The following is a 14,819-nucleotide window of genomic DNA, read 5'->3' as shown; positions in this document are numbered from 1 at the left end:
ATTTATTTCCCCTGAGGGAGATTAAAACCCAGTAGCGTAGCTTGTAAGTGTTTTGGGGACCATGGGGGTCACCAGAGCTGAAAATAGTGGTGTTTGACTCAGGGGGGGACCCCAGTTACCACACTATATAAAATGAAGTTAAAAAAAAAAAAAACTAAAAAAAAAACCTAGCAGTAGGATCCTTTCATATACTGTAGGAAACAGGCTATTGGGAAAACACCATCATTTGTAACACTGTAATTTTCATTGGGTTTAGCACATTTTGTGAAGAGCACACAGAAAGCAAAAATATTATATTTTAGCCAATCCCATTTAGTGCTTAACGGTGTTAAGGAGAAGAAACAAAAAACAGCACACAACTCATAGTGTATTTAAAAGTATAATTGCTTGTAGCAAGGATAGTGATAAATGCACATACATCAAAACTCGTTATATCAGTCAATACATGTTAGGGACATGTTACCACAAGGCGAACACTTCTGCTGACACGGGTTCCTCGATATCCACATCGGCTGGCACTCCATGTCTGTAATCCCATATCGTTCATTTCTTTGCAGTGGATCAGCTGTTCCAAGGGTCGTCCGTTTTTGGCTCAGGATTCTCGCGTTGTATGTCAAATATTTAGTAACCACAGGGCTGAAACTAACTGCCAACACGAAACACAGCCTCACACCAACTGTGGCAGCACCAGGTCTGATACGGCGAAACACTGATGTCACTAGCAAGCACCATGAGCGATTTACAGTGGAGAGAACGTTAGAATCAAACTGTATGTAGCCAACCAACCCAAGCTTACCTGGCAGTGTGCTGTTGGTGTATGCGGAGCGTATGTCTGTCAATAAAATCCTATGTGTTTCATAAGTCTTGCCTACTTCTTCAGGGATATGGACGGAGTGATCACTGTTTAATATATACTGTACCACGGGTCTCTGTGATTGGACAAAGCTGGAGGTGTACAAGCCGCCAATCACATCATCACCCACGAACCTAACACAAGCTGACACAGTTTATACAAACCAGTAAAATCACATCTAACAAATCTTTAATGTTTTACTAACATAACATATTAATGACAAATACTAAAATTATTTAAAACAATACAGGTTGTACGAAATCAACATTCTGAAATATAAGTGTAACACAGTTTCTCCCCTCTGTCTCCCCCCCCCCCCCCCAATCGTAGATAGGGACATGTGTGGGAATATATCTGTATTACCAGGTGTGGTGCAATACCCGTTAGGCTCACAGGAAGCTTGAGCCTCCGCCAGTGAAAGCCTGGGGTATATCCTTATGGAACAATACTTACAATAACAGCGTCTCCACCTGTGCAGGATTCTAGAGTTTAGAATGACCCCTGACACAGGACCCACATACAGTAACCACATACACCAAGTTATGGCTAAAACAGTTTACTATGCGCAGGATAACAATATAACACAACAATAACCTCAGTATGCAATATCATAGATACTCTGTATCCCACAGCAAGATATATATCACCCACCTGAATCACGGTGAGTGTCCCAAAGTACCATGGGTGCCAGGCACCAATTCCCTGATTTCCATGCCCCAATGTCAAGGCCCACCCCAAGATGTGTTGGAGATAGCGCTATCCCGTGGTTAGATACCTGCCCGGGGCTCCTGCACCTGGCTATAGCAGAGTAGCAAAAGGGGATCCGTCTGATCCAACATTGTCATCCACCGCGTGTGGGGTGAATTTTGGCATGGATAATATCACCTTCAGAATAGTCTTCAGAATAGTGTTACAAATGAGTTGGGGGCCTAGCTGGGGCCTAGGGGGATATCTGGCCTAGTGCAGAGGTGATTGGTTGTGGAAAGTGAGCGACCCAGTCAGGAAAACAACATGTGAATAAAAAACATACACAAACAATTATTGTGCAGTATTGTGATTCAATAATAAATAAATATACGTGAATCTTAGCTCTGGGGGAGAACCTACTTACAGCAAAATGTAGGGTAAATTAGCTTTTCTCTGACTTTGTCAGATAGTGATATAGTAGTGAGGTTTTCTTTGGGTAGGACTTTAATCCCCTCTTGATCTTCCCTTCTGAGGGTTACTTCATGGATGGTATAACTCAGTTTCCCATAGAATATATATAAAAGAAGAGCAGAAGAAACGGCCAATAGTATAGCTTGCAAAGAACAGAGTTTTATGATCAATGAAATTGTAGGACATGTACTCACATTCAGTACACAAATATCAGACACATAAAGGTATCTTTAGCGCTCTGTGCGCCTGCTGTGCTGTCTCCCCGTCCTCCTCTGTTCCTAGTGCTGCCGTCGCCAAATGGCGTCTGACGTCACTTCCGGGTGGTATCTGGTCGCATCAGATGGTAATAGACTGCGAGGCGCCGAGAGGGGGATCACTGGAGAGCACAAACGTCTGGAGTCTTTTGGTCTTCGCTTCCAGTCAGCTGCAGACACAACCTCCACTAACCTTGTCCCAGCACTGATTGGCATAGTCTTCACAGCACGCACAATTTATCTTATTCTGTGCAGGGGAATCCGTCCGCGCTATTGGCTCCCTGGCGTTATGTGTTCTTCGCTCCTATGCATTATGGGATTGTAGTTCCCCAGGAGGAGCTTAGTGGAATGGCTGCCGCTCCCTACTGTGCCTCTGCTCATGCGCGAGTTTCGGCGCGTGCTTCCAATATGGCGGCGCCCTACGGAGGGAGCCGCCGGAGCCTCCGGCGAGCTCTTCACCGCTCCCTACTCCCCCGCAGTGCCTCCCGCACCTGTCCCTGCCTCCACTGCTAGGCGCGACGGCGCCGGCAGGTAAGCGAACACGGGGCACGCACCAGAGAACCCTGCTATATAAGAAACAAACAGATAGTTCTAAACAATGAAAGCAATAACTTATTACCCACTATAGTGAATAGACCAACTGAAATCATGAAGGTAATTAGCATCTGGCTAAGCAGGTGAGTTACACAGTAAATGGGGAACAAAAATGTACAAAAAGTCTCCAAGGGTGATAAAATCAGAAACAGACAGAAGATGAAGAATCTGACCTAGTCTACAGATAACAAGAAAGAACCTATAGGTTCATTAAAAATCCAATTTAAAATAATACACATATAATAAAAAGAATTTATGTCACAAAAATATAATTTAGTCACAAAGATATTGGATAACCACAATTGATAAAAATTCACACAGTTAGCAGAACAGTTAATATCATATCCAATAAAAATATGGGGTACTAAAAAGTCTATAGAGAGAATTATATTTTAAAAATACATTATTTTATGTTTCTGTCAACTTCACTGAGGACAAGTTAAATATCCTATCCTCCAATCCTCCCTATCCTCCGATAACTTGGAATCTCTCCTCCTGCATCTCAATATGCCCTCCCTATTGCTTTTTCTGTTTACTGTTTCCTCACTCTTTGGTGAACGTCTCTGTTCTCACCAACTTCCCCACTCCCCAATGCACCATTATTTATACACCTCTCTCCCAACAACTTCTTTACCCCTCAATAAAAAGCACCACCACAAATCCTCTATTCAAACCCTCTACCTACTCCTTCCTGCTGCTGGGGATCTCGCATAAGCCTGAAGCCAGACATATACACCTCATTTTACCCATGCCTCCCTGCCATCTCTTCCCACGTAACGTGTGTTAACCCTTAAGTTATTTGACTAACCTTAAAACTTGCCCCACAAATCAAGCATCCCAATAGTCTGCACTTATGGTTACTGTCCCACACTCAGTCACTCCTACCACCCATTGTGCCAAGCACTGCCATCTACAGCACTTATTCCCTCATCTACTGTCGCTGTAAGTTCCCCATCAAACCTCTTACATTGTAAGCTCTTTGGGGCAGGGATTTCCTTTCTTATTGTCTGATTTTGCTGCACTTATTGTATTATTATAATTCCCTGTACTGTATTTTTTGTGAAGCACTGAGTACACTTTTGGCGCTATATAAATAAAGACATACAATGCAATACAAATATTCCTTTATCATGTTTAATTAAGTTTAAAGGTGGGAGGATTCATTGCTTTCATTGTTTAGAACTAACTTTTTGTTTCTTATATTCCAGAATGTTGATTTCGTACAACCTGTATTGTTTAAAATGATTTTAGTATTTGTCATTAATATGTTATGTTAGTAAAACATTAAAGATTTGTTAGATGTGATTTTACTGATTTGTATAAACTGTGTCAGCTTGGGTTAGGTTTGTGGGTGCTGATGTGACTGGACAAAGCTGGAGGCGTACAAGCATCAATCACAGAGATCTGTGGTATATATAAACTAACAGAGATCACTCAGTCCATATCCCTGAAGAAGTAGGCAAGATTTACAAAACGCGTAGGATTTTGACAGACATACGCTCCGCATACACCATCAGCACACTGCCAGGTAAGCTCGGGTATGTTGGCTGCATACAGTTTGACTCTAACGTTCAGTCAGCTGTAAATCAACCACGGCACTTGCTAGTGACGTCAGTGTTTTGCCATATCAGACCCAGTGCTGCAGCAGTTGGTGTGAGGCTGTGTTTCGTGTTGGCAGTTAGTTACTAAATATTTGACATATGACACACACTGACTATACTTATGGGAGAATCCTGAGCCAAAAACAGATGACCCTTGGAACAGCTGATCCACTGCAAAGAACCGAACGATACGGGATTACAGATGAGGAGTGCCAGCCGATGTGGATATTGAGGAATCCGTGTCAGCAGAAGTGTGCGCCTTGTGGTAACATGTCCCTAACATGTATTGCTTTATATAACGAGTTTTGATGTACGTGCATTTATCACCATCCTTGAAACAAGCAATTATACTTTTAAATACACTATGAGTTGTGCGCTGTTTTTTGTTTTATCTCCATTAGCCTTTTGGTGATACTGAGCATCATCTTGGAAATGGCAGCAGACTTGTGTATTGTTTTGGAAAGGTTACTAAGTATTTTCCTTTTCTTATATTCACATCACTTTATTTCCACACACACTGTTTGTGTCATTTAACTATATACACACACACTGTATCACTTGTCTATATTGATTGAGACATTTTTAAATGTAACATATGTTTATGTTCTCCTAAGGAGAAGGAGTGGCTCAGTGAGTCAAGACACTCACTGGCACTGAGAGTTTGAAGCAGGGGAGCCTGGTTCAATTCCTGGTGTCAACTCCTTGTGACCTTGGGCAAGTCACTTTATCTCCCTGTGCCTCAGGCACCAAAAAACATAGATTGTAAGCTCCACAGGGCAGGGACCTGTGCCTGCAAAATCTCGTTGTAAAGCGCTACGTAAAACTAGCAGCGCTATACAAGAACATGCTATCATTATTATTATTTATTTATAACTGTATTATATTCACTATATATGTGGATTAAGATCACAATCTGGTGTGCAATTATTTTCATTTTATTGCCACTCAACGATTTTAAGCATTAAAAAAAACCTGCTGGTTTGACCCAGCATTTCAATGTAATCTGTGCGATTACAGTCATACTGTAATATACAATAAACTCATATCAGGAGCTAGTTCTGATATAATATTCAATGCATAGATTACCCTCTGGAATGCAAATGGATAATTTGTAAATAAACAGATTTTTCATCTACCCCCCCCCCCCCCCCCCCCAAAAAAAAGGCTAATCAGTGGAAGGATTCTAGTCACAAAAAAATACATGTTGAACCATTCTGTGACATTGGTTAAACAAGTTAGCTTCTATGATGTGCAGTAACTGAGCTAAAAATATATCAGACTAGCACATGGATGAAATTAAAGCAAGACATGGAGTATTAAACTAAAGGTAATTTGAAGTCCATGATTTGACATTGTGTATGAAAAGGGGCAGAACTAATAAACTGACGATAATGAATATGTGTTAGTGTGATCACAAACCAGAGATGTAGGAGAGAGAAGGTGTATGAACATGAGCAGCTAGAAAGGGTATTTCTGAGTACACTGTGTACTAATTATTGCTTTTATTAAAAGCTATATGCAACTATAAGTGAAATGAACGCATACAACCTACAAGTCTTTCGTATGGTAATATAGTTAGACAAGCTTATGTTGTTTTGCAGATGTGAATTAAAGAATAAATCATATACAAACAGGCCTTTTTTGTAACGCATGGATTCGCATTTTATCATTGCTGACTTTCTCCTCTGATGTTACTAAATTTCCTTATTTTCAAATGTCAGCATTAATGAGTCAGAAGCAGATGTGGGGGAGATAATCTGCTTCCCAAGCCATATAATAGTCACTTATAACTGTCAGCATATGCTGATAAAGAAGAATGGGAAAAAGACGCTAACACAGCCACGCACTGTGAATGATCACATTGGCATTGTACGATTCCCTAAATTTAATTTTTTATTGAACCAATAATGAAATACCAATTAAACCATGCAGCCTGATGCATAAAAAGTATGCATTAGTGAATGCATTAGAGAGTGATTTTTGTTCTCTCATCTCAGCTTTGTACTGTATATACTACCAATTTCTCATTTGGTAGAAGGAATTCGGTTGTCTTACCTAAATTTTGCCACATGCTGAAGATTTCACATCCCATCGTTACACGCATGTCACCATATCTTCGGGGGGGGGAAATAGAGAAAGTTAAATGCATTACACAATAAAGACACGCAAGTCATATTTACAATAAAAATGATAAGTTAAATATCATTACAATAATAATAGCACTGCATGGCACAATTGTGTAAGATCAGGTCAGATTATACCTGCAGTCTTGTTAAATATCAGTCATTTAGAGTGAGTTCTGTTCCTTTGAACCCTCATTCATAAGCAGTAAAATAGCCTAATTTGCACATCTGATGTCTTATTAAGTAAAATCAGAATGATCATACAAAGAACAACTTTTGGTGACTTCAGAACCCAAAATTGATGCTCCTTTTGTCAGCTATGTTCTTGGGCAAGAGGATTGCATTCTCCCATGAAACTGAATACAACTGAAGGCAACAAAAAACCTCCACCGTTAGCATAGAGCCAATAAAGAATATCACTTAAACCTACCCAGCCTAGAAATATTTCAAAGCAAGTATAAACCAACCTCACACTGATGATACCCACCAAGGTTGAAACATGTCTGTGAGTGGTTTGTACTTGCTTTAGTAGTCCCATGCTGTACTTAAAAGCCGTGTGAACGGCAATGAATCAGTTTAAATGGGCTCCATGTGAATGGATATTCCAGGCAAAAGGTGACACATTGCGTGCTCATTTGCATGTAATTTCCCAGAATCCCTAGGTGATAATGGTGGAAAGGCAGGGTTGCAGACCTGTCTAAGACATGTGAACGTGCTCACAAGTGATATTCTTTATTGGTTATATGCCAACGGTGGAGGTTTTTTGTTGCCTTTTTCACCCATCATAACTTAAAATGCAATATGGTGTGTATATATATATATATATATATATATATATATATATATATATATATATATATATATATATATATATATATACACACACATATTATATATATACACACATATTATATATATATACACATTATATATACCAATCCTTGGAACGGTAACGTATAACTATATATATATATATATATATATATATATATATATATATATATATATATAGTTATACGTTACCGTTCCAAGGATTGGTAAACAAGAGACAGCACTCAATGTTGAAAATCAAAGTGTATTAGTGAAAGCAAAAATACATCCCTATGTATAGGATACCCCCTGAGGAAGGTCCCATTCTGTAGGACCGAAACGTTGGGTTTCTGGATGTATTTTTGCTTTCACTAATACACTTTGATTTTCAACATTGAGTGCTGTCTCTTGTTTACCAATCCTTGGAACGGTAACGTATAACTACATTCTCTATATGGGACATGCACCTGTGGCTTACCAGCACCTATTGGAGTGCCAACTGCCTTATCTGACTATATATATATATATATATATATATATATATATATATATATATATATATATATATTTATATATATATATATATATATATATATATATATATATATATATATATAGTCAGATATATATATATATAGACTCAGGATCCAAAAGCTAATCATTCATACAGCCTGGGCCCCTGGTTTCCAACCCCAGTCCCCCACGGAACTCGTTGGCATTGCGGGAAGGTTGAGCCAGGCGACTGCATCGCCAGAGGTTCCGGCGGCTCCCTTTGCAGGGCGCCGTCATGTTTAAGTGCGCGCGCATGCACAGGGAGATCGTGCATGCGCAGAGGATCTCTTAGGGCGGACATTAGAGGTGCAAAGGCCTTGCGGGGACTACAGGCCCCAGAAGTCACTGGGGCTATGAGTCAGGTGCAGGCAAGCAGCCAATTGTGCAGCAGGATCCCCCCTGGACCAGGATTGATACTTTTCGCGCGTAGAGGAGCACGACAGTCGGAGCTGGTACAGCAGATGAGTAAAGTGTGCATGTGCAGGATGTCTGTGGCCCCTGCACTAGGCCAGAGACACCCTGTTAGGCCCCAGCTAGGCCCTGACGCCCCTCAGCTTGTGGTTGCGACAGAGACCAACCCACCAGTTAGGGACACGGCCCCTATAGAACCAGGTTCAGGGACACAGACAGGACACGGCCAGGACACGCTGCGAACTGGAGCTTCAGACAGAGAGAGAGTGTTATGGTGGGACATTCCTGCCGGACACCACCCAACGCAGAGGCGGAGTCGTCGCTGACGGCATGGGACCGTACGGCCTTCGTCTATCGTCTGCTTTACCAGGTGCCGGAGCACCCGGCAGGTACAACAAGTGCGCCAACTGTACACACACTAGTGAGTGGGGCAGCGCTGTCACACACCCTTGGGTGGGACTTGCTATTTGTGGACACCAGGGTGGTTGGGTGCCCAAGGGCCCCTCGGGACTTTGGGGGACTATCTATCCAGGTGTGGACATGGTGTGGGAAGGTACTGGAGGGTGCGGCCGTGCGTGGCCTAGTTGGTGGAATTGTACATTGTGATTGTTCTATTGCATATAGTAAAACTGTTACTCTTAGCAGTATGTGTTTTATTGGGTCCTGTAACGGGGATATCTCACATAGTAGGATCCCGTACAGGTGGAGGTGCTGTCATGAGACGGATCAGACACAACCCAGGCTCACAGAAGTAGAGGCTCGGCCGTCCTGTGAGCCACAGGTAACACACAAAATACATGGTAGCCACCATATTTCCCAGGGGGTGGGGGAAAGTGCGCTACATACACAGAGAATGACGCATCAGAAAACAGCCTGAAGGACTCTAGAATTTTGAGATACTTATCCAATTTCCCATTACAAAAATGCACAACCACAAAAGCAGCTTAATACCGCTATACTTACTTTTCCAGCACTTTTTTCATTTTGGAAGGTGTAAACATCTCTAGCTGCAGGCATGATTGATTAATAAAAATAACAGCGAGGTAAAAGTAGGAATCCCAAATCTATAAAAAAACAAAGCAATGCTAAATAGTAACTCATTCGTTTCTCAAGCTTAGACCTTATAACGCTACAAAATTGATATTGTTACCGAGAATTTTTTTTTTATTCCCTTGAGCACGGTCCCTGGAGTAACCAACAGGCCGGCTTTTCAGGATATCCTTGCTTCAGCACAGGAGGCTCAATCAGTGGCTCAATTGAAGACTGAGCCACTGATTGTGCCACCTGTGCTAAAGCAGGGATATCCATCAAATCTGTACTGTTGGTGGCACTTGAGGACTGAGTTTGGAGACCCCTGGTGTAGAGTAAAAGAGGTAAATACAAGATTTTTGTTTAAGTAGTTTATATGCACTACACATATGACCATCTTTAAACAGAGGCTTCTAACGAATCCTGAGCTTGCGTGTACAAACTGAGCTGTGTGCTTGAAGTACTGGTTGTTTAAAGTGTGTGCAGTAAGAACCAGAAGCAGTTTGAACAAGGAAGCGGTTAAACAAGGTTTAGTATATTGAAGAGAAACAGAATGGGTGTGATGCTCTAAATTGAGACCAGTCCTTGTTGGACATCCAGTATTATTTAGGTCCACAATGGGTTAACCTTAACAACGTTGGAGTGCCCCCAATAGAGTTGATTGACAACTGGTGGGACAGACGTGGAGTCAGCCAGACCCTCACTAGATTACAGTATTACAAACCCAACCAGTGTTGTAGAAATAAGTGGTCAATGACCATGGTAAGCAGGAATAAATGAAAGGCACTATGGCTCTTTACCTGTACTACCAAGGGGGCACTCGTGTCGTCAGCGGCGTGCGGTCCATCTTGTGAAGATCCAGAGGAGTAGAGAGCGTTGATGGCGCACTGCCAGGGGATCCTGAGAGAATCAATCAGGAGAAAGAAACAGCCAGGCCACTCCAAAGATGAAAAAATGTGTTAGGTTTATTGCATGCTGATAAACACACAAGGAACGGATAGGTAAACGCACCTACGCGTTTCGTACTAAGTGTACTTTATCAAGGTACACTTAGTACGAAACGCATAGGTGCGTTTACCTGTCCGTTCCTTGTGTGTTTATCAGCATGCAATAAACCTAACACCATTTTTTCATCTTTGGAGTGGCCTGGCTGTTTCTTTCTCCTGATTGATTCTCTCAGGATCCCCTGGCAGTGCGCCATCAACGCTCTCTACTCCTTAGTATATTGAAGTACAGTTTACTGTTAGTACTTATAAACGTCATAGTTGCTAGAACGAGCAGGATTGAAAATGCCACTCAATGCACATCTTGCCACATGTATGTGCACTTGGAGCAGCTATTCCAAGGAGCATACCGCTGTGAGAGGTGTGAGCGGGTGGTCTCTTTAGAATCAGAGATTGCTGATCTGAAGAGGCAACTTGCAATATTGAGTGACATTGGCAATCTTGAAAGGGGTTTAGAGCTCACTGAGCAGGCCCTTGCTTCGACTAGTGGTGCAGATGATGGCGCTGTTAGTGAGGAGCAGATAGGTAGCTTGGTTGCTATTAGTGAGGAGCAGGTAGGTAGCTGGGTGACAGTTAGAAGGGGAAGCAGGGGCAATAGGGAGAGGCAGGTCGTTTCTGAGCTGACACATCCCAATAGATTTGCCGTGTTGAGTGAAGATATTGGGAATGTCGGGGCAGAAATGGCAAGGCTGGGGGAGACTAATTGCTCTAGCAGCCAGGGGAATAGTTCCTCAAGCATAATGGGGACTCAGGATGCTCAGATACAAAGAAAGATTGTGGTAGTAGGGGACTCCATTATTAGGAAGGTAGATAGGGCAATCTGTTGCCAGGACCGCATGAACCGAACAGTTTGTTGTCTCCCGGGTGCTCGGGTTCGGCACATTGCGGATCGGGTAGACAAATTGTTGGGGGGGCTGGGATTGACCCGGCGGTCTTGGTACACGTTGGCACCAATGACAAAGTTAGAGAAAGATGGAGGGTCCTAAAAAATGATTACAGGGATCTAGGCCAAAAGCTTAAGGCAGGGACCTCCAAGGTAGTATTTTCTGAAATACTACCAGTGCCAGTCAGAGATCAGGGAGGTTAATGCATGGTTAAGAAAGTGGTGCAGGAAGGAGGGGTTTGGGTTTTTCGAGCACTGGGACTCCTTTTCTGAGAGGTGCCATCTATATTCTAGGGACGGATTGCACCTCAATGAAGAGGGATCCCCTGTGCTAGGGGGGGGGGGATGCTAAAAAGGTTGGAGGAGATTTTAAACTAGGATGGAGGGGGGAGGGGAATGAAACAGATAATGAACTAAATGGAATAGAGGAGGATACAAGGTGGTATGGAGGTAGAATGGGGGCAAGTGCGAGTTTGACAAGCAGTGAGACACCCATAGTAAATACAGATAATACTAGAAAACTTCTAAAGACTAAACCAAGTGGGCGCAGAAAGGAAGGAGCAGATAAGATAATAGTACAGGCTGAAAAAAAACTTAAATGCATGCTTGCTAATGCAAGAAGCCTGACAGATAAAATGGGGCAGCTTGAATTAATAGCTGCAAGGGAGCAGTATGATATCATAGGCATTACTGAAACATGGTTGGATGAAACTCATGACTGGACAGTTAACTTAGAGGGTTATTCCCTTTTTCGGAAGGATCGAACAAATAGAAGAGGAGGTGGAGTATGTTTATATGTTAAACCAGATCTAAAACCTATTATAAGGGATGATGTTTATGAAGGGAATGATGTAAATGTAGAGACTTTGTGGATAGAAATTAGCAGTGGAGGTAAAAGTATAAAGAAAATGTTTGTGGGAATATGCTATAAACCACCAAATATCTGTGAGATTGAGGAAGCTAAAATACTTTTGCAAATGGAGAAGGCATCAAAACTTGGTCATGATTGCATAATGGGGAATTTTAATTATCCAGACATAGACTGGGGTAATGAGATTAGCATTACAACAAAAGGAAACAGGTTTTTGGGGGTGCTTATAGATAATTATATGCACCAAATTATTGAGGAACCAACCAGGAGAGGGGCAATACTGGATTTGGTCATATCAAACAATGTAGAAGTAATAACAAATATTCAAGTCCTGGAACATTTGGGTAACAGTGATCATAACATGGTCTCATTTGAAATAAATTATCAAAAAATAGATTTCTTGGGTTCAACAAAGACCTTAAACTAAGAAAGGCCGATTTTAATAAACTGAGGTCTAATCTAGTAGTAATACAGTACAATGGGATGATGTTTTTGCAGGGGAAAATGTAGAAGATAAATGGGCAGTCTTTAAAACATTGTTAGAAAAGCACACTTATCAGTGTATACCCTTGGGTAATAAGTATAAAAGAAATAAGTCAAAACCAATGTAGCTAAATAAACAGGTAGGGGAGGAAATGGACAAGATGAGAAAGGCGTTTAGATTCTTTAAGTCAGAAGGGACAGAGACATCGTATCAGAATTATAAAGAATGTAACAAAAATTGCAAAAAGGCAATCAAATTAGCAAAATGGATAATGAAAAAAGGATTGCAATAGAAAGTAAGGTCAACCCTAAAAAGTTCTTTAAGTACCTTAATAACAAAAAAATGAGAAAAGAAAATATAGGACCCTTTCAGTGTGAGATGGGTAGGCAGATTATTGGAGATAACGAAAAAGCTGAGGTATTAAACAAATTCTTTGCCTCTGTGTTTACCAGGGAAGAATCAAGTTCAATAGTAGTGCCGAAGGAGGAAGCCACAACCTCCATATTAATGAACAATTGGTTAACTGAGGAAGAAGTTCATAAGCGACTTCAAAAAATTAAAGTAAATAAGGCACCTGGCCCCGATGGCATACATCCAAGAGTTCTCAAGGAGTTAAGCTCAGTTATAGCCAAACCATTATATTTAATATTCAAGGACTCAATTTCCACAGACTCAGTACCACAAGATTGGCGTAAAGCAGATGTGGTGCCTATATTTAAAAAGGGAGCTAGATCACAACCAGGAAATTACAGACCTGTAAGCCTGACTTCAATAGTTGGGAAACTACTTGAAGGCTTAATACGGGTTACTATTCAGGAATACCTAATGGAAAACAAAATTATTAGTAATAGTCAGAATGGATTTATGAAGGATAGATCTTGCCAAACTAACCTTATTTGTTTCTTTGAGGAGGTAAGTAGGAATTTAGACCAGGGTAATGCAGTTGATGTGATCTACTTAGATTTTGCAAAGGCTTTTGATACGGTTTCACACAAGACGTTGGTGTACAAAATAAAGAAAATTGAACTCAGTAATAATATATGCACCTGGATTGAAAACTGGTTAAAAGACAGTCAACAGAGGGTTGTCATAAATGGAACTTTTTCAGGTTGGGCTAAAGTCGTAAGTGGAGTACCTCAGGGATCGGTACTGGGACCCCTGCTTTTTATCTTGTTTATTAAGGACTTAGAGGTTGGGATCAAGAGCAAATTCTCAATTTTTGCTGATGATACTAAATTGTGTAAAGTAATAGAATCAGAGCAGGATGTAATTTCCCTTCAGAAGGACTTGGAGAGACTGGAAACGTGGGCAGGTAAATGGCAGATGAGATTTAATACAGATAAATGTAAGGTTATACATTTGGGATGCAAGAATAAAAAGGTGACTTACAAATTAAATGGAGATATATTGGGGGAATCCTTGATGGAGAAGGATTTAGGAGTGCTTTTAGACAGGCTTAGCAATAGTGCCCAATGTCTTGCAGTAGCTGCAATGGCAAACAAGATCTTATCTTGCATCAAATGGGCAATGGATGGAAGGGAAGTAAACATAATTATGCCATTTTACAAAGCATTAGTAAGACCTCTCCTTGAATATGGAGTACAATTTTGGGCACCAATCCTAAGAAAAGACATTATGAAACTAGAGAGAGTGCAGAGAAGAGCCATCAAATTAATAAAGGGGATGGACAATCTAACTTATGAGGAGAGGCTAGCTAAATTAGATTTATTTACATTAGAAAAGAGGCGTCTAAGAGGGGATATGATAACTATATACAAATATATTCGGGGACAATACAAGGAGCTTTCAAAAGAACTATTCATCCCACGGGCAGTACAAAGGACTCGGGGCCATCCCTTAAGGCTGGAGGAAAGGAGATTTTACCAGCAACAAAGGAAAGGGTTCTTTACAGTAAGGGCAGTTAAAATGTGGAATTCATTACCCATGGAGACTGTGATGGCAGATACAAAAGATTTGTTCAAAAAAATGTTGGACATCTTTTTAGATGGGAAAGGTATACAGGGATATACCAAATAAGTATACATGGGAAGGATGTTGATCCAGGGATTAATCCGATTGCCAATTCTTGGAGTCAGGAAGGAATTAATTTTTCCCCTTAATGGGTTTTTTTGTTTGTCTTCCTCTGGATCAATAAGTAAGTATAGATATAGGATAAAGTATCTGTTGTCTAA

At 41.1% G+C, this 14,819-nt stretch overlaps 1 protein-coding gene across 5 annotated transcripts in view; it reads right to left on the bottom strand.

Moving 5' to 3' along the window:
• Positions 1 to 14,819, bottom strand: part of DOCK4 (dedicator of cytokinesis 4) — a 446,778-nt gene that overhangs the window by 73,897 nt on the left and 358,062 nt on the right. For all 5 annotated transcript variants that reach the window (XM_075600022.1, XM_075600024.1, XM_075600026.1 and 2 more), the window contains 2 exons: positions 9,320 to 9,420; positions 6,516 to 6,574 (listed from right to left, as the gene is read on the bottom strand). In XM_075600022.1, the coding sequence (XP_075456137.1) occupies positions 6,516 to 6,574; positions 9,320 to 9,420 (160 nt within the window). The remainder of the gene's footprint in view (positions 1 to 6,515; positions 6,575 to 9,319; positions 9,421 to 14,819) is intronic.

This window comes from Ascaphus truei, chromosome 5 (assembly GCF_040206685.1).
Source record: "Ascaphus truei isolate aAscTru1 chromosome 5, aAscTru1.hap1, whole genome shotgun sequence".
NCBI classification, from domain to species: Eukaryota; Metazoa; Chordata; class Amphibia; order Anura; family Ascaphidae; genus Ascaphus; species Ascaphus truei.
Note: the sequence above shows the minus strand (reverse complement) of the source record. Positions and strands in the feature narration are given on the sequence as shown.